At 39.3% G+C, this 19,491-nt stretch overlaps 1 protein-coding gene across 8 annotated transcripts in view; it reads left to right on the top strand.

Moving 5' to 3' along the window:
• grid2 (glutamate receptor, ionotropic, delta 2) overlaps positions 1 to 19,491 on the top strand; it is a 475,459-nt gene that overhangs the window by 396,935 nt on the left and 59,033 nt on the right. For all 8 annotated transcript variants that reach the window (XR_013283658.1, XR_013283660.1, XR_013283659.1 and 5 more), the window contains 2 exons: positions 8,976 to 9,114; positions 11,751 to 11,946. Coding sequence is in view for 5 of the 8 variants with exons in the window: in XM_077522426.1 (XP_077378552.1) it covers positions 8,976 to 9,114; positions 11,751 to 11,946 (335 nt within the window). In the remaining 3 variants the exon portion in view is untranslated. The remainder of the gene's footprint in view (positions 1 to 8,975; positions 9,115 to 11,750; positions 11,947 to 19,491) is intronic.

Raw genomic sequence — 19,491 nt, 5'->3', positions numbered from 1 at the left:
TTAAACATAAGAACATAAAAAAACATTAGTATATAGTGACACTGAAGATCTAATATTGATTTTTGGCTGCTCCTTTTTAAATAAGTGGCGCACAAAAAGCCAAAGACAAATTAAAATATCCTTTGATGTTTGTCAATGTCATGCAAGTGGTCAAAACGCTGACATTTTTATGCAACTTGGAGTCGTATAGTTTTCAAAATGAACCAAACTGTTGTAAAATTGAGTAAAGTAAAGGTTGCGTCATTGAGTAGCGGGATTGCTGTGACTCCCAACAGGGAGCTAGTATCAGCTGAACATTTTCCAACACTTCCAAGAAGGCCTAATGAAGCGCTCTCGTCATCTCTCAGCCAAGAATACGTGCATAGACGCCGTAACTTTTTTGGCGGCGTGAGGGTAGATTAAAACATAGAAAAGATTACGGCGCTTTTGATCGTGGCGGATTGGCGGGCGTTTTGATGTGTCCTCAAGTGTGGGCGATATTGGAAAGAGAAAGCAGGGAGCCTGATAACGTATTGCCTATGCTTTTCTGTGTTTCAATTATAGAATCTATATGCAAATGCTTTAAGCGCACAAAAAACTTGAGGACAAATCACAAGTACTTGGCGATAGACGACTGACATTTTCCTGCCAAGATTGCTGCAAACATTTCACAATAAATACCTTGAAAGACATGTTGGGGACACTGTTGAAGATATATTTTAGTTATTAGTTAAAAACAAATAAACATCAAAGACAATGAAGGGCTGTATTCGTAGTAATGAAGAAACGAGTGTATTTTGGTGTTGGTGCCAATACAAGAATTTAGCGTACAATTTGGTGGCTGAAAGTTGACTCCACTTTAGGCCTACCACAAGCATGTCATTGGCGTAACAAAATGTTGGTGTATTTGAGACAAACCCTGAGCTGCACAACAGGTGTATGTCATTTTATCCACAACTGTGTGCATCAAACCTCCTGAATTCACCATGTCCAAAAGTGTGCGCCTTTCGCACGCCGATTTTAAAGGAAATTAGATGAGCCGCTTCGATTATCTGTGAGTTAAACGGGCTGTGTTTATGAAGTATGTTTTAGAAGTGGAACACTGAGAGAACTGAGGAGATGGGAGAAGAACACAAGCTACATGGCGTATGGCGAGTCATTAAAGATAGAGATGATAGTTGGAAAGAATTGGAATTTGAGGAGTTGAATAAGTCGGAAATGTGTGAGAAGAAAAGGAATTTTGGTGAACCTGGAAGTAGCAATGATTAGTATAGGTGAAGTTAGAGAGACACAAAAGAATATGAAAAATGAAAAGGCATTTGGTTCTGCATACCCATGGAGGTATGGAAGCTGTTAGAAGTTATGGAGCAAGATTTTCAGAAGGTTTTTCAGAACTATAGAGGGTGAAAATATACCAGAGGAATGCAGGAAATGCAGCTGGTGCCCATTTTAGAGTAGTGGAGAGCGAGAATCAGGACAGATATGACTATTTACTCTTTATTCTAGTGACCACAGAGGCATTATTTGCCTCGAGAGTGTTGATGGATAAGTACAGAGAAGGTCTGCAGAAGGAAGGGTCTTTGTAGATTGAGAGGAATTGTGGCATTGCATGAGCATGTCTGAAAAGTATGTTAGAATACGACACGACATGTTTGGGGGTATCAGAACAGTGGTGAGGTGTGCTGCAGGTGTGACAGAAGAGTTTAAATTGGAAGTGGGACTGCATCAGGGATCAGCCCTGAGCCCCTTCCTCTTTGCAATAGTGGTCCAGATGAGGAGATACTAGAATCCCCATGGTGTTCACAGATGGCATTTTGAAGTGAAAGCAGGGAGCATGTGAAGAAAGAAAGGAAGGGAAAAGTTTGAGGCATCTGCTGGAAAGCAGAGGAATGAAAATTGGCCCAAGTGAGACAGAATATATGTGCATGAATAATAGGGTTGGAGGAGAAAGAATAAGGCAACTGGGAGAAGAGATAGCGAGGTTGGAGGACTTTCATACTTCGGGTCAACAGTCCAGCGCAATGGTGAGTGGGGTAAGTAGGTGAAGAAACGGATCCAAGCTGGTGCAGGAAAGTGTCAGCTGTATTTTGTGATAGTGTATAAAACAAGGACGAGGCTGGCCATGGAAGTAGAGCTGGAGATGGCTGCAATGAAGATTTTCAATTTCAAATACTGTATTATTATTATAGATAGATAGATAGATAGATAGATAGAAGCCCTGCTAGCTTAATGCTAATGATAGATAGATAGATAGATAGATAGATAGATAGATAGATAGATAGATATTTTGCACTTTGTGTACATGTTTGTTTTATTTATTTATTTTTAAGGAAGTGCCATTTTACCTTTGGGGATAAATAAAGTGTTTTGATTGCAAAATCACATCTTAATGGGTGTCGTGTGCATTAGTGCGGGCAAAAGGAGGGGGTGACTATGCTTCTGGTGAGTGATCAACTCTGGGTACCTACTGGATTTACCACTTCCAACTCTGGAAGAATAAACAAAGGACTCATAAACAACTCTTACTTTATTGTTGCTTTTTCTTGTTTATATTTCGTTTGTAATCAAATATGGCACATTGTTCTTCCGGATTGTCTCTCAGTCATGTCAATGTCTTCATTTGTGATATTACAACACACTAAAAAAAAGTTCCTCAAATACATAAAGTGCATATGTAATTTGTGGTTGTTTGGAGGTAATTTTGAGTCGTTTTAATAAACGTAAGACAGTTTAGTCTTCAATGAACCGAACATACGGTACATGTTTTTGTAAATATATATATTAAAAAAAGATAAACATTGAAGACAGCAACCTTCTTACTGTTAGGGTGACTGTGCTTCAATAGCAGTCCATTAGTGTTCAGCAGATGAAGGTCTTTCTTCTTCTCCATTTGCCGCATGGAGACAGTGATATCTAAATCATTCAGATCGCTTTCCTGCACATAGCAGTGAGTGATTCAGATTGAAATGTGTCCTGAGTCTTTTGGATAAAATCAACTTAATAAAGTTAATAAATTCCCAGTCTGTTTGTTACCTTCGTGACTGGCAAATTGATTATTATTTTTTCTAACAGTGGATAGAATAGAGACATACTGCAGAATGAGGCTTAAAGCAAAAGACCCCCGGTGGTAAGAATGGAGGGTCTTAGTCAGGGACACTCCAGGGTGGCTTTGAAGCTGTCAGACCAGCGTCCACAAGATAGAAAAGAAAATCTTCTCCATACTAACTATGCTTCTTTTGGAATCCATAAACATACTCACTATGGAATTGGAGTGCAGGCGCAAGATGATTAGCGCAGTCGGGAGTTGACACTAAGAAGACTTTCAATGGATTCATGCATAGAGGCCTCCTGCAGGGAGACGCTCGTGTCACCTTCCTTGGATTTTGTCCTTGCTAACTTCCCTGACAGAAAGGTGCTGCTGTTTTAAGTTCAAATACATTAATTAATATTTCCCAACTTTTTTTTAAGGCCATGGTACATATTTAATAATCACTGCAGCTCTGCTTACCTTTTAGATTTGAGAAGCAGGAGCTTCATAACTGTTTCTGCACAACAGGGTTTCAAACTGTGTTGAAAGTAGCTCCCAACCAGCCAAGATGATCATGACATGGGCAAAAAAAATATTCATATCAAATATGAATTAGCCACATTGTTATCTAACAGTGGGTCGGGAGGGCAGAACAATTTGCTCACAGACACGTTTTTAGAAATAGGCAAATAAAAAAAAGATTTATGTAGTTGTTTAATTTCACACTTGATGTGTCCAAAACTGTCTAAAAAGGGAAATTTGCATAATAAGAGCCTCCTATGTGTCATCTACCTTATTTGTGTGTTGTTGTTCTTCCCATTTCTAACGTTGCCAGGCTCCCCAAACCGTACAAGCCATTATGATAGCCGGCCGACAAAATGACACAACGTGCGTTTTATACAACGGTGGTGTTGACTGAGCGGTTGTTTGTGATGCATTTGTTGTCACTGACTCTACAAAAGGAAGATAAATAAATATGACAAATGCGTTCCATTTAAAAGCAGCTGACTTTAATGTTAACTGATGGTACTGTTGCATTACACAGCGATACAATTGAATCATTCATTATCACAGCAGTCTGTCATGTTCTAATGTGGTGTTTTGAGCTCCTTAGGATCACAAACAACATAGGGGTATATTCACTAAGAATGCGCTGCGTCCGGTAATAGTGCGTAATATTGCACCACAACTTCACCCGCAGTCTGCGCCAAGTTACCACCTATTCACTAAGGATATTGCGCTAATCATATACCGGCGCAAACACGCTCACAAATTCTGACAGCTGGGAGCAAATTTTCGCCTGATTTACCACACATGGCAATGGATTTGCGCCAAGAACATGGTTGTTATAGTAACAGTTGCGATGACATAATTAGAAAGGTTGGACCGAGAGTAAGCGTTTAGAGCGCCATTAAGCTGGACAGAGCAGAGAGGACGACGACGACGTCATTCATTCATAAAGTACAAATTATTGGTGCGTTCGTATTTTAAAAATATATTTTTATGTGTCCTAAACCAACATAGAAAAATCTCTCTCTCTCTCTCTCTCTCTCTCTCTCTCTCTCTCTCTCTCTCTCTCTCTCTCTCTCTCTCTCTCTCTCTCTCTCACTCTCTCTCCCTCCTCTCTGCAGTGCATGCTGTGCCGCAAATGGCATGCACTGCTGTCATGATCCCGGGATCGAGGTTGCAGCAGGTTAATACATGCTTTCCAAAAACGTTATTTGCGGCACACAAACTACATGTGGCTATTTGGCTGGCGTTAGTGAATTAGACGCTGTATATCAATGAATCTCACTTGCATTGGGGTGGGCATATTTTGCGTCAAATGTATGCAAATTACCTCATTTACATACGCGCAAGTAACACCGGCGCACCGTGGGGCAATCTGGTTGGCAGCGCACTTAGTGACGGATTTCCCCATCTGCGCGTGTTTAGTGAATTAGGCGTGTCGCAAACGGGGCCGGCTCCCGGATTGCTACATTTTTACCGGTTAGCGCCGTGCAAAGGCGACGCAAACCTTTAGTGAATATGCCCCATAGTGTGTTTTTTTATTTTTTGTGGATCATACTGTCTTCTATCTTATTTGCCACAATACATGAACTCAGATATTCTGCCACATTTAAGCTAGTTTGCGTTTTAAATGATTCATCCCAAATGATGCAAACACTGGAAATGATTAAAAATCTCTTTTTAAACACATAGTGAACATATTTCAACAGAGATCAATCCGCGATATAGCGAGGCCACTATACGCAACCCACTTTAAACAACATTTTGCAGTTTTTTTGCCATGCTGCTATGTAATTTCCTGCGAAAAGATATCCATTGACCAAATAAAACTGCGCTAGAATGCAAAACTGAACTCATAGTTTTACTGCTGCCACTCTCATTCAGATAGAGACAAACCTTGCACAATACAAAATGGCTTGAACCAAAGTATGTGGTTGTTGCTCTTTGAATCGGGGACAATGTAGCGAGTGCATGCTTTTTAATATTGCATGGTGCTCGAAGAGTAGCTTAGCGCACCTCCACAATTTTTCGACATGCAGATGAAGACATTCCCGGCTGTATTACATATTTCATAGAATTCGCTCATGTCGCCTGAAAATCAACATGAAAATTGTTCTTTAATGAAACACAATGGCTCTTCTCTGCTTTAATTCCACGGATTGTGGGTGAGTATTTCCAGTATGAAACATCACAATCCTAAAGTACCCTCTGCTGCTGGAACTGGTCACAAAGGTCATTTTATAGAAGCCATTCAGGTCTGTGAAGCAAAAGTCACGGCTTTGCATACATTTCAATGTAATGGAGAAGGGGAAAAAAATAATTTGGCTCCTGGTTTTGCATACTTCCATGGGGAAAGATTTGTATTCCCACTGGCCTTTCATATCATTTCTCATGAATACTACATGCCGGAGCATCATCAAAAAGCATCATTTGCTCATTTCATTTTAATCTATAAGACCACAGGTAACAATTGTGGATGATGTGTATTTGTTTATTTATTTAGTGCATGCTGCAAATCCTCGAGGGTAAATTCTGTTTACACTCTGTGGAGTAAGGGCAACGCACAATACGTTCAGTTATAACAGACTAAAAATCTAGGTTAGGTTCATTGAAAACTTAAAAAAAAAAAAAGAAAAAAAAAGTGTATTTTATGTTCATTGAAAACTCCATGCACTTTAAGTTCATAGAAGACAATACAAACTATTAAAAAAAAGTACTGAATTAATTGTAGACTAAAAAACAAAAACAAAAAAAAACCATTAATTGAATGAATGGATTTTTATGTTGTAATTGCATGTGCACAAATGATCAACAGAGGGAGACAGGACGGAAACACCTGTCGGCACTCACTTTTCCGTGCCCCGAGAATTTAGATGAGAAAGGAAGACACGAGGAAGGGGAGGGGGGGAGACAAGGCTCACATCAGGTTCATTGTAGACTCTCAGAATATAGATTAGGTCAATTGAAGACTATAAATGTGCGATGGGTTTATAAAAAGACTTAAATGTATTTTCTGTTCAATTAAGGTGAAGATCATTGTAGACTCGAAAGACATCAAATGTGTTCAAGACATACTTTAGGCTTATTGAAGGCTGAATTGTACATTAGGTGCATTGAAGATTCTAAAATTTATGTTAGGTTCATTCGAGACAGAAAAATGGGTTTGGTTCTGTCCAAGGTTCATTGAAGACTAAAAACATACATTATGTCCATTGAGTACAGTACTCGCGGGTTTCGAGTCAGTGACTCTGAAAGTTACTACAGTGCGTTAAATGAAGACTAAGTTACTTTCTGAAACCGAACCACCTACATTAAGTTCAGTGAAGACTGAAATCATACAAGAAGTTCATGAATAACTCTTAAACATCTGCTTGGAAGAGTCTTAAAATATTCATTAAGTTCATTCAAGACTGAAAATATAGCTTAGGATCATTTAATGCTTTTTAAATGTACTTTGTTAGACTCTAAATCAGGGATAGGCAAACTCGGTCCTCGAGGGCCGGAGTCCTGCAGGTTTTGGAGGTTTCCCTCTTCCAACACAAGGTGATTCCAATCAACAGGATTGTTATCAGGCTTATGCAGAGCTTGCTGATGAACTGATCATATATCAGCTGTGTTGGAGAAGGGAAACATCCAAAACCTGCAGGACTCTGGCCCTCGAGGACAGAGTTTGCCCACCACTGTTCTAAATCATACGTCATGGTCATTCAAGACTCTTACCACTATAGCAGGATTGATTTAAAACACCCACCCACAATATATTCTAATTGAAAACTTAAAACGCACGGTAGACTATAGAGAGCCTTGCCAGAATGTGCTAAACTTGAGGGACTCCATCAGTGACTGGCTGCGAAGGAAACATACTTGCATCCGTGGCAAACTCCAGACCAAAACGCAGTGCGCAGTACGATACTGTGAAAGTGAAAAACATGGCAAGAGTTAAATATGAAGAATAATATGCCCGTTACGTTTTAGCATGGCCAACAGGAACATACTGAGTAATTGGAGAGTAGATCAGCTTCTCCATCTGAAAAATGAACATTGTGTTTATAAAAAAAAAAAAAAATCATGCATTAATCTTGACGGCTTGCGTTCTATCGATACATCAAAACTATTAGCGAACAGCAACCGCTGCTGTTTATTGATTTATTATTGTGGGCGTGATATACACAAATTCTCGATGTGGAAAGAGGGTTAGATGCATCTTCCGATATGTACGTCGTTTGTAATATCTATTGTCATGCTGCGGGAACATAAAAGCATGCAGACGGAGTGTGTCAAGTGGCTGTAAAGCTGCGCACATCGCGGCGCCCTCAAGCTCGTACAAAAACCGCAATGTCAGCAACAAATGCATTGGCGGGGAGGGAGATACCGTGAAGAAGGACGATAACAAATTTGAATTGAATCAGTGGTAGAGAAGCAGTGACGCTACGGCATTAAAGGGGGGATACAAAGAAGGGGAATAAAGCAACAATGCGGCAGAGGAGAAAAAGATAAAGGGAACATGAGATTATGTGGGTGGGTATGTCACATGTACCGTATTTTTCGGATTATAAATCACAGTTTTTTTCATAGTTTGGCTGGGGTGCGATTTATACTCTGGTGCGACTTATGTGTGAAATGATTAACACATTATTATATCATTTCACATTATTTTCACACTAAACCGCAAGAGGGCGCTCTAGGCATGTGTTGATAATTTCAACATTGCCGGTAGAAGAGCAAGCGGCGCATCGTCTACCTCCCGAGTTGGGGGAGTTGTTTAAAAGTGACACCGAGGATGAAGATTTCATTGGATTTAGTGATTTGGAGTGAAACTGAGAGTTTGGTAAACTTGTTAGCATGTTCTTTATGCTAGAGTTATATGAATAACTTGTAGTGATAGGAACATAACGGAATGTTGGGACGAAGGGGGAGTTCCGGGTGGGAAGGTTTTGTTATGTGGAAAATGGGAGTTAGCCTGTTAGCTTCTAGCTGAGTGGGGAGTTGCTGTTAAGACCTCACAAGCTGATGTCAATAAAACGGCAGCCTTTGGCTCCGTGCTTCAACACTCCGCCTCCGACTCCCGTCACTGCTCGCTACAAACTGTTAATATGTTACGTCGTTACTGACATTACCAGGCATGTCAGTCATGTAACGTTATTATACCGTCCACTTATTCAGCCTGTTGTTCTCTGTTATTTTTATTTTAAATTGCCTTTCAAGATGACATGTATGTTTTTGGTGTTGGATTTTAGCAAATAAATTTCCCCCAAAAATGCGACTTATACTCCAGTGTGACTTATATATGTTTTTTCCTTCTTAATTATGCATTTTTTGGCTGGTGCGATTTATAATCCGGAGCGACGTATAATCCGAAAAATACGGTACTATTGAGAAGCTGATTTTTTGGGAGGAACGGGTGGTTGAATTCAGTCTGTTTACCAATTCAACTCATCGTGTTTTTTTGTATTTCTAGGTGGAGAGGTCCCCTACAGCACCCTGGCCACAAGGATGATGATGGGCGTTTGGTGGATGTTCGCACTCATTGTCATCTCTTCATACACGGCCAATTTAGCGGCGTTCCTCACCATCACGCGCATCGAGAACTCCATACAGTGAGTGTTTCGCATAGTGTGGTATTTACTTTTAATGCATATGAGGCGATGCACGTTATCCGTCCCCTGATCACTTTGCCACTCTCGGGCCCACCCCTTTAAAGAGGATTGTAATTTCCTGTTTGGTTCAAGTTTGGCTCTGTCATTGTGTGTGTGTTTGTTGGAAAATGTGTTAGATAAACAAATGAGGAGATGCCATCAGCCCAATGAGAGGAGTGAGAAGCATGTTACTGTCTGTCATGTTACACACACACACATACTCGGAGTCAAAATATCCACACAAAGTCACATTCCACGTGACAAATGTGATGATTGTGACACACAATGATATTAAGACACACACACTCTCCCTCTCCCTCGATCTGTGACTTATGTTTATCTATCCTGATGATAGTGTGCACTTGTTTCCTGGTGGCACTCGGAAGCATTCATCTCTCATTGGACTAATCAGCATTCCGAAACATCCGCTCTGCCCGCCAGTGCCGCTCTACCTTGGCACGTCGTCGGAATAAACAACATTCATTATTTCGCTCTTGATTTGTGTCCGTCAGTCTGTCCGTACGTTTGCCTTTTTCCTGTATTTTCTTTTCATGTTCCCAAAATTCACCTTTTTGCTCCATTTTGTTCTCGTCTGCCTGAAAACGTACCGCCATTAACAAGTGCCTCTCAGCTGGCTTCTGCCGGGCGAATTAAGGATTTCCATGAATTTTCATGTATTATCTATAATGTGTTTACTCTTCCGGGGTCATTAGAGGCGTAATTACTATCTCACATGGCCCCCACAGCCTGCAAAGATGGGTGCAGGAATGAAGAAGAATTAAGTCAAGCATCAAAGTGGTCCGAAGAAGTAAACTTGGTTACAAAAATAACCTTTGGCGATGAACCGGCGACGTAAGTAGGTCGGTAGGGTAGGTAGGAAACTAGCATTTAACTAGGTAGGGTAAGCAGTAAGGCAGCATGTCTAATTTGTACAAATATCTCAAATATCCATCAAAGATGACTATTTGAAGGAAAAGACAGCAGTGGACGAAGAGGTCGTGTTCTTCTCCATGTCTTCAGAAATATTTAGCCGGACCAAGAAGATGTCTTTTAACTATTAATGCCTTTTGTTTCATCGTGGAAATGAAATAAGAAGTGAACATTCAGGAGTCTTTCTGGTCAATTTCACGCTTGGATGTTTTCCCTCAATTTCGCCGCGGATCCTTTAGGAAAACGGAAAGGGGCGGCGGCCGAGAGAGAGTAAGAGTGAGAGAGAGACACAGAGACGGAGAGCTCAATGTTGGGCCAAAGAGAACAAGAGGGATGACCATTAAGGAGTTGTAATTGAGGGAGAAGGTCACAAAGTACATAGATTTATGAGAGCCAGGCTCAGATAATAATGTCTGTCCTTAAACTTGGTGAAGCAGCAAGTGGTTCGTTCACATTCACAGCGTTCATCAGAACGTGGACATAGTGTATGCTAAATGCCGTGTGTTAGCGCTGTACAATGTTTTGAGATTTGTTTGTGGTGTTTAGAATGAAAATACTACTAAGTGCGGAAAAACATACAGAAAAAAGAACTTTTGGAGAATTGTTCATGTTTACCTTGGTAAAATTCAGTTAATTTTAGCCTTGACATACTGAAATTTGTCCACGGAATTAAAACTTTTAATTGTATTTAATCGCATGACTTCAGTAGTTAAGTCACGATTAATCACACATTTTATATATGTTCTAAATGTGCAATAAAATGTATAATAAAAATATTTTTATTTTTATTTTTATTATTTAGGTTTTCATACTCCTACGTAAAAGTGGAAAAAAATGTTAAAATAATAGAAATATGGCTGCATGTTTTACAGTAATTTCATGATCAGTCATAAAATTAAAAATGTACTGTACTATTAAAAATTAGTGTAATATTGATTTGTGTTGTCATTTTCTGCCACTAGAGGGCATAATTTCATTTCTAAGATATTGATGACAGCTCAGTGCATTTTTATTTTCATATTAGAGCTATGTAATCTTTAACATGAAATTTAAAATGTTAATCATTTGACAACTCTAGTTTAAAAATGCCTTGCATCCGGATTAAAAAAAAATGGAAATTTTAAATCCGTTTGAAATTACAATAAATTGGCAGTCAACAAACGTCACAAAACATTGTGTCAACTGTGCAGTAGAATATTCTTATTCATTACAGTATATAGCAAGCATACACAACGAAACAGCAGAGGAGAGAATCTCAGGCATAATAAGTCCCAAAGGACTTATGTGAGGACCAATTATTAATGCCAGCGATTAACCCCACGTGAGAAAAGAGCCATGTTAACAACAACGTGTATTAAAATGTTGAAAGCCATTTGTTAAGGTAGGTCAGGGAAACGGTTGAAGAGGGTCACGGGAGAAACCGCGAAAGTCAAGACCTTCCGTAAACACAGCAGCGTCTTTGTAAATGAGCATCATTGTAATTGCACAGACACGGCCGCCATCAATCTTGTCCACTGCTAAATATACTCGGAGCGTGAAGTGCATCTTAATTAATTGCACAATGAAAAAAAAAAGTCTCGATATATCATGCAGAATAAAAAAATGCATTTAAAAGTTAATAGTTTTTAATCGTCAACTGACTCATGCGTGACCTCTTCTCCTCCCAGGTCCCTCCAGGACTTGTCCAAGCAGACGGAGCTTCCCTACGGCACGGTGCTGGACTCGGCGGTGTACGACCAGGTGCGCTCCAAGGCTATGAACCCCTTCGAGAGAGACCCCATGTACTCGCAGATGTGGCGGATGATCAACCGCACAGGAGGAGCCGACAACAACGTGGAGGAGTCCAAGGAGGGCATCCGAAAGGTGAGCGCAGCAGACTTTTCAAGTTTTGAGCTGCGGTGACTCATGCGAGATGTTGCGCAACTCATTGAAGCGTTGACCTTGTCAATGTTTTTGTTTCCTGGGCCATTATTAAACGCATTCACATAGGTGGCCATTGGTCATTCTCTGGGTTACACACATAGTGATGATTCATTGACAGGTGGATGCTTATTGAGAATGCAGCTTAGTCAAATGACCTTTTTTTTTTTTTTTTTTTTTTTTTTTTTTTTTTTTTAAATCATTATTCTAAATAACAGCAGAGCAGAAAGAAGAGTCGTAATTAGAAGTAGTGGTCCTAATCAGGATGGAGTGAGGGTCTGCTTTGTTTTCGTCGTTGATGAAATTTCTAACGACAGCTGTAGTGACAAACCTCAGATTTGGCAGCAAGATGGCGCCTGCATGTGCAGCGTCCACACTGCTTTGTGTGCTTAATTCATTCACCTTTCATTTATTGCTCACTCTCAAGACGTCTTTGGTTTTCTCCCTCGCCACTTTAACTTTGTGTAAAGAGGAAGGAAGTGTGTGGGGGTGCGAATTATTTTTGGTTTTGTGAGCTGTTGTTTTCAATAAAAACTGAAAAACAGTAGGTCAACAGTACGTTACTGCTGTCTTTCCTCATAATTTCTTTCTGCACGTTTCTCATGCAGTGTAAAGTGTAATTGTCTATTTTTTGGTTAATGGAAATGAAAAAATAGTGCAGTTTACAGAAAGTTTGTAAAGTTTCCTTTGTTCAAATTGTTATCATTGAGTCTTTTCCATAAATGGCTTTTCTTCCTATTAGAAAAGAAATTGCTTTTGGTGATGAGCTTGATGACCTTAGGTCACTGGAATTGAAAAAGTTATAAATTGAATTGTTTTTCCATTACTTGATTTTTAGTGTTAATCGTAGCCTTTTCTTTAGTTTGTTTATTTTCCGTGCTGTATTTTTAATGGCCTACAGTTAGAATGATTTTTCCAGAAGTTGCTTTTCAGTGTTTTCCATCATTATTGTTGACATTTATTATCATTTTTAGTTGCAATCATAATAGTAATAGTCATGGTAGTAGTAGGAGCAGAAGTGAAGGGGAGTCTTCTTTTTTTTTTTTTTTTTTTGCTCTATTATTAAATACCAATCTGTTTTTTGTTTTGTTTGTTGTTGTTGGGTTTTTTTTGTGCCTTTACCTGATATAACTTTTGTTCTGCTGTCTGACTGGTTAAAATGGCCGAACATTTAGTACCTGGTTCAAATGATCAGCTAGAGAAGGAACACATCTAAAACAGGCTGAATAAGGACTGAGTTATTTTGTTAGCACCACCTGTTGCTTGGGTATGCAATTGACAACCTACAGTATGTGAGCTAGTGGTCAGCATTTTTACTATTGCTTTTCACTATTTTTTATTTGCATTTTTTGGGTACTTTTTTGAGACAGTAGTAGCAGTTCCCATACTGGTTTTAACAGTAGCAACAGTATTGCTTCAGTGTGGGGACTCCCAAAGGCTCTCTTTTTGTTGTGACTTTTCCTGAAATTATTTTCTTCTGCTTTCTAATTGACTTAAATGGCCATTTTTATAAATCTGATTTTCAGTGTTCCTTGGTGGAATGTGAATGTGAATCCTTGTAGTAGTAGTAGTAGTAGTAGTAGTAGTAGTAGTAGTAGTAGTAGTAGTAATTGTCCTGTTTTAAATGATATGACATAATTTCTTAAATTACTTTTGTTGACCCCCAGGTGTCCTCAGACCCAAGTTTGAGAACCACTGCTCCATGTCATTCATTATTGTGTTGTGCTTTTGCCAAAAATGTCTTTCTTCTGCTTTCTGATTGGCTTAGTCCAGAGTTCATCAATTCCGGTCCTCGAGGTCCGGAGTCCTGCAGGTTTGAGATGTTTCCACCTACCAACACACCTGATGTTAAATATCAGGATCGTTATCAGGCATGCTGATGAGGTGATTGTATGAAACAGGTGTGCTAGTGGGCGGAAACATCTGGACCTCGAGGACTGGAATTGGTGAATCCTGTCTTAGTCTATAGTGCCACCAGTTGCATTGTCATGCTATTGCCAGCCTGAGCATGTCAATAGATAATGTGGATGCAGATTTGACCAATTTTTGTTGTGTTGTGACTTAACCATTTACATACAATTTTATACATAGTTTAATTAACTCATTCACTCCCAGCCATTTTCACAGAAGCAGTCCCGTTCACTCCCGGCTGTTTTACTGAATTTTGCAAGGCCCACAGAATATTGTGTTCAATTGCTATAAAAGCATGGAACATATCAAATTAAAGATTAAAGTCTCTTCTTTCATCAGGAAAAAAAGTATGCTTCTATCTGATTTCGTTTTGCAGCAATTAGCATTAGAAGAGAGCTAAGTTTCAGCAGTTTTCACAAATCTACTTAAAATTGTAAGTAATTGAGCTTTTTTTCTACATGGCCCTGGTTGATCTCCTTTGCTCTGCTGCCACCTTCTGGCCGTTTGTGTAATAACTACCATTTCTGCAACAGTTCTTTGTTCTTTCTGTATGCTCTAGCATAAAAAAACAAAAACGTATGAATACGTCTTTGGGACACTTAAAACATAAAAAAAAAAAAACTTATTTACACGTTATTGGGAGTAAATGAGTTAATGGAGGTCATGCCATGCCGTATTTCTCCCAAAGGGCCGCCATCACAAACTGTCACAGTATAAATATTAGCAACCGTGTATGTCCTTCGGAATGGAGTTCACTTTAATTAACCACTTTTAAAAAGTCACAATATTTTTACCTTGGAGTTTATCAGGGGTGAAGAAATGTCTTCATCCGAGCAGCTTTCAAGATGTCCCCCAAAGAGTTACATAAGCTAATTAAAACACCTCATGTAAACTTGAAAATGTGAAGCCTTTTTTTCACATCACTGACCGTTACCTTGAATAGCACATCACCGGCTTGAGGCTATTTGGCCGTGATGTCATTAACACTTCCTCATGGACATCTATCCGAGTGATATATTTAGACGTGTGACGAGTCCCCGCCTGTTTGTTATATCTGAGTCCTTTGAGACCTTCATTTCCTTCCCTCTCTTTTCCTTTCAGGCCTTTTATGTCCCTTTCTCTTCGACAATAAACCTCCCTCCATCACCGTTGTCTCCCGAGCTCGATGGATTTTCTCCCCTTTCACTTTCCGTCCCCCGCAGCAAAATATTATTAAATGTCAGAACGGGTCAGCATCTCAGCTGTCTCTAGGTGTCTCGTACATACACACACATACACACCCCAGCATCCCCATTCATACACAAATACGTAATTGAATGTGCAAGCCGACATCTGTAGGCTTTGTATGATTTTCATACATAACTGAGACTATGAGTGGCTGTCGGGGGCATAATTCAAAACTACATCTCATACATACAAACACACTACTGAAATACACGTTGCAGTCGTGTGTTTGTGAGAATGTTTATTTCAGTAAATGAGAGCATAAAGTGTGAAAACATTGCTTTATATCCTATAAACACACTTCAGTATGATATGTGTTGATTTGATAAATTATTTGAAATATTTTAATCATAAGTGTGGGGGAAAAAAGCAGTTTTTAATCTGGATTTAAAAGCATTTACACTTGTGGCTGACTTCACTTTTGTTGGCAGTTTTCTGCACACATGTGCAGCATAACAGCGAAATGCTGTTACACCATGTTTACTTTGAAATCTTGGCTCCACTAATTGACTCGAGTCCACAGACCTCAGATACTTACTTTATTTGTATTCGATCAGCATTTTTTTTTTTTTTTCATTTCTTCGGGACCTAAACCATTCTGTGATTTGTAGATTGTAGATAGATGTAGATAGCTAGTAGGAGTGGGATTATATTTTCTGATCTCTTTGTTCTGGTCAGAACCCAAACTGCAGTGCTCCTAATGAGCTAAAGCTTTGTATGTTTATTAACAGCAATCTTCTTATTTTTATTGCCAAGAAACAGTTACCTCACTTTTGTTTTGGAAAGAAATTTGGGTTCATCCAGTTTTCGACATTTGTTTTCGACAGTGACGCAACACCTTAATTGTTGTCATTTAGTGACATTGATAGATACAGCTGTGTGTAATCTTAGCCATTTGACCTGAGGGTATCATATACAGTAGGGGTGTGCCAAAAAATCGATTCATAAAATAATAGAGATTCTCATTTATTAATCGAATTGAATCGATATTAATATCCAAAAATCCATTTTATCTCAATTAGAAATGAAGAAGAAGGGGAAAAGGCAGTTGTAGCCCACATGCTGTTTTTGTGGAAAAATGCACTTATAATACAAAATTAATAAATGTTTAAACAAAAAAAGATACTTTGATGTCTCTATTTGTCATTTTGTCTTGCAAAGCAGACTGGAGTAGATCATGACAATGTTGTGCATATCTGTAAATTGAAGCAGAAATCATTTGTCAATCAAATAATTTTGAATCGAAAATCGTTTGACTCAAGAATCGAAAATCAATTCTGAATCGAATTGTAATCGAACAGAATCGTGAGACAGTCAAAGATTCACAGTCCTAACATACAGGTTGAACAAAAGGGGTCCAATGACTGACCCTTGGGGAACCCCACATGTCATGGCCATTCGATCAGATTCAAAACGAGATTCACTTGCATGTGAGTAAAAACAAGGGGTTAAAAAAAAAAGTAAAAAAAAATCTGTATTGTGTACAGGAGCATTTCAGTTGTGTTGTGAGAGAGGTCATCCTGAATTATGTGACGTCCCCTCATACAAGACACTGAAAGGCACACCATGGATGCATCATGTCACGTGTCCTTTCTGTGTCATCAGCGTGTTCAATAAACTGAATCGTGTTTCACCTCTGACTTCACATCTCATCCACAGGGTGGCATGTATGATATGAAAGAATGTACCTGACTTAGCGATACCGTAAAAAATATAAGTGACACATTGCGCGTATTAACTCCTGAAGGTTTTTTTTTCTTTTTATGATAAGTTTATTCCTGGACACTGTACATATTTAAGCGTGACACTTAAACATTCAAGGACCCATGCATGCACATTTACATGCTCATTGTCCGATATGTGTTTTGTTTTTTTTACGCTCATGATGCAGGTGCACTCACACTCTCAAGATGCTGCACACACACCTGTGATATCGATAACACAGCCCCATTGGCTTATATGATGTAAGTGGGAATATCTGACAGGCACTTTGAGAGTCTCTGATGACTGCAAAGTGATTTTTGGAGTTGAGTGGATTGTCAGTCCAAGTGATTTTCTGTCAGGGTGACCTTCTTCTGCAATAGGTGAATGTGCCACTTACCGGAGTGTGTTTGTGTGTGTATGTGTGTTATTCTTACTCCCACATATTTGGAACATGTTTTGCAAGGTCATGTGAAGGCTTAAGTGTGAGGTCTAAAAGTGCTGACTGTGGCCGTTTTGGCAAATTGAGCACAGACGTGAGATAATGGAAGATTTTTTTTATTCTTTTTTTGACGGGCCAACATACTCCCAATTTCCACTCGAGCGCATGAAGTAAATGACGGCCAATGAACGGACTCAAATTGGTGTGCCGGATTGGAAAACTGAGTAAAAGGCCTCATACATAAATGTATATGTGCATATTCAGTCAAAAAATCCCCTTTTTTTGCCCTTCTGCTTTCATTTCTAAAACTAACCCCTCATTTTTTTGAAGAGGAATTTTCAGATGGATTACCCTATTTTCTGCACTCTAAGACGCACCGCATTATAAGGCGCACCTTCAATGAATGACATATTTTAAAACTTTTTCCATATATAAGGCGCTACAGTAGAGGCTGGGGTTACGTTATGCATCCATTAGATGGTGCTGCGCTAAAGGGAATGTCAACAAAACAGTCAGATAGGTCAGACTTTATTAATAGATTACAAACCAGATTTCTGACAACTCCATTCACTCCCAAAATGAATAAAGAGCTGTTTTATTATTTTCTCTGAGGTAAAGTATTAGTATTAGCTAACGATCCAAGATGGCGGGATCTGGCGGGGAAAAAAAAAAAAAAGTCTAATATTTATTGCTCTTTAACATTTTATTTTATAAATAATATACACAACGGTATTATTATTATTATTATTATTATTATTATTAATACACAAAATGGGAATACAGGAGCCCTGTTTGACATTATACAGTATAAAAATGAAGCCTGAAGGACAGCATGCCCACAGCAGGACAACGTTAGCATCTGTGCTATGTCCTTCCCTAAAGTTAGACAGGGTGCGTTTTTGTGTTTGATGGTCGCCACCACACTAATGCTCCCAAGTAGTCCATTAAGGTAATGGGAAAATGAATTTATGTATTAGTAAAAACATGAAAATGAAACCCCAATCAATATGTTCTGTCTCTTTGCAGTCTCCGTCCTCCTAAATCTGTTCTCGCCTTCTCGTTCCGTCTTCTCCTCCACTTGGACTTCCGTCTTTCCTTCCTCGTCCCATCACCAACCTGCTCCCCAATGGTGGGAAGTAACATTACAAATGCAGTGCTTCATGACTGTACTTAAGTATATATTTTTTTAGATTTTTTGCAATGGGGATAGTATTGTATAGTGACCTATTCCTTCACGAACAGGAAGCGCTGCCCGTTGAAGAAGTTTTGTGATTACCGTATTTTCCGCACTATAAGGCGCACCTAAAATCCTTCAATTTTTTCAAAAGCTGACCATGCGCCTTATAATCCGGTGCGCCTTTTATATGGATCAATACTGAGCCGCAACAGGTCTCGCTGTCAACACGCTATCGGTGACCCTGCACGATCGGTGATGCGCATGCGCAGAAGATCTCGCCATCTTGGATCGCTAGCTAATACTAATAGTTTAGCTCAGAGAAAATAATAAAACAGCTGTTTATACATTTTGGGAGTGTGGGAGTGAATTGAGGTGCCAGAAAGCTGGTTTGTAATCTATTAATAAAGTTTGACTGACCTATCTGACTGTTTTGTTGACATCCCCTTTAGCGCAGCACCATCTAATGGATGCATAACTTAACCCCAGCCTTGACTGTAGCGCCTTATATATGGAAAAAGTTTTAAAATATGTCATTCATTGAAGGTGCGCCTTATAATGTGGTGCGCCTTAAAGTGCGGAAAATACAGTACCTATAGATGCTACAAGATGGCAGCAAATCACTTTTTTTCTGTTATACAATGCTATAGCTTGACTAAATGAAGCCCCTCCCTCCCTCAATTCAATTTTAGTGCTTGCCACCAAGATGTCATTTAATGGCATCAACGGAATATTTATATGAATATTTTTACATAGAGCTTGGCTTCAGTCTGAACCCAAAAACTGCTAATAAGGCACCCAAACACCCCCCACACCCCCAACCCCAACCGGTGGTTCCCAAACAAGTCTCAGCTGATTTGGCTTTACCGCGAAATCTGCATAATCTTTTATCATCATGGCTGAAGCCATTATGGCAAATTGGCGAACGCTTATAGTGACGCATTATACAGCTCCTTACTTGCGGTCTCCAAATTTATGTAGCAGAGGTGAAGAAATGATGGCAATTTTTTATCATAATTCCTTGAGTCATTATGCT

This window comes from Festucalex cinctus, chromosome 5 (assembly GCF_051991245.1).
Source record: "Festucalex cinctus isolate MCC-2025b chromosome 5, RoL_Fcin_1.0, whole genome shotgun sequence".
Taxonomy (NCBI): Eukaryota; Metazoa; Chordata; class Actinopteri; order Syngnathiformes; family Syngnathidae; genus Festucalex; species Festucalex cinctus.
This window is presented reverse-complemented; position numbering and strand designations above follow the sequence as displayed.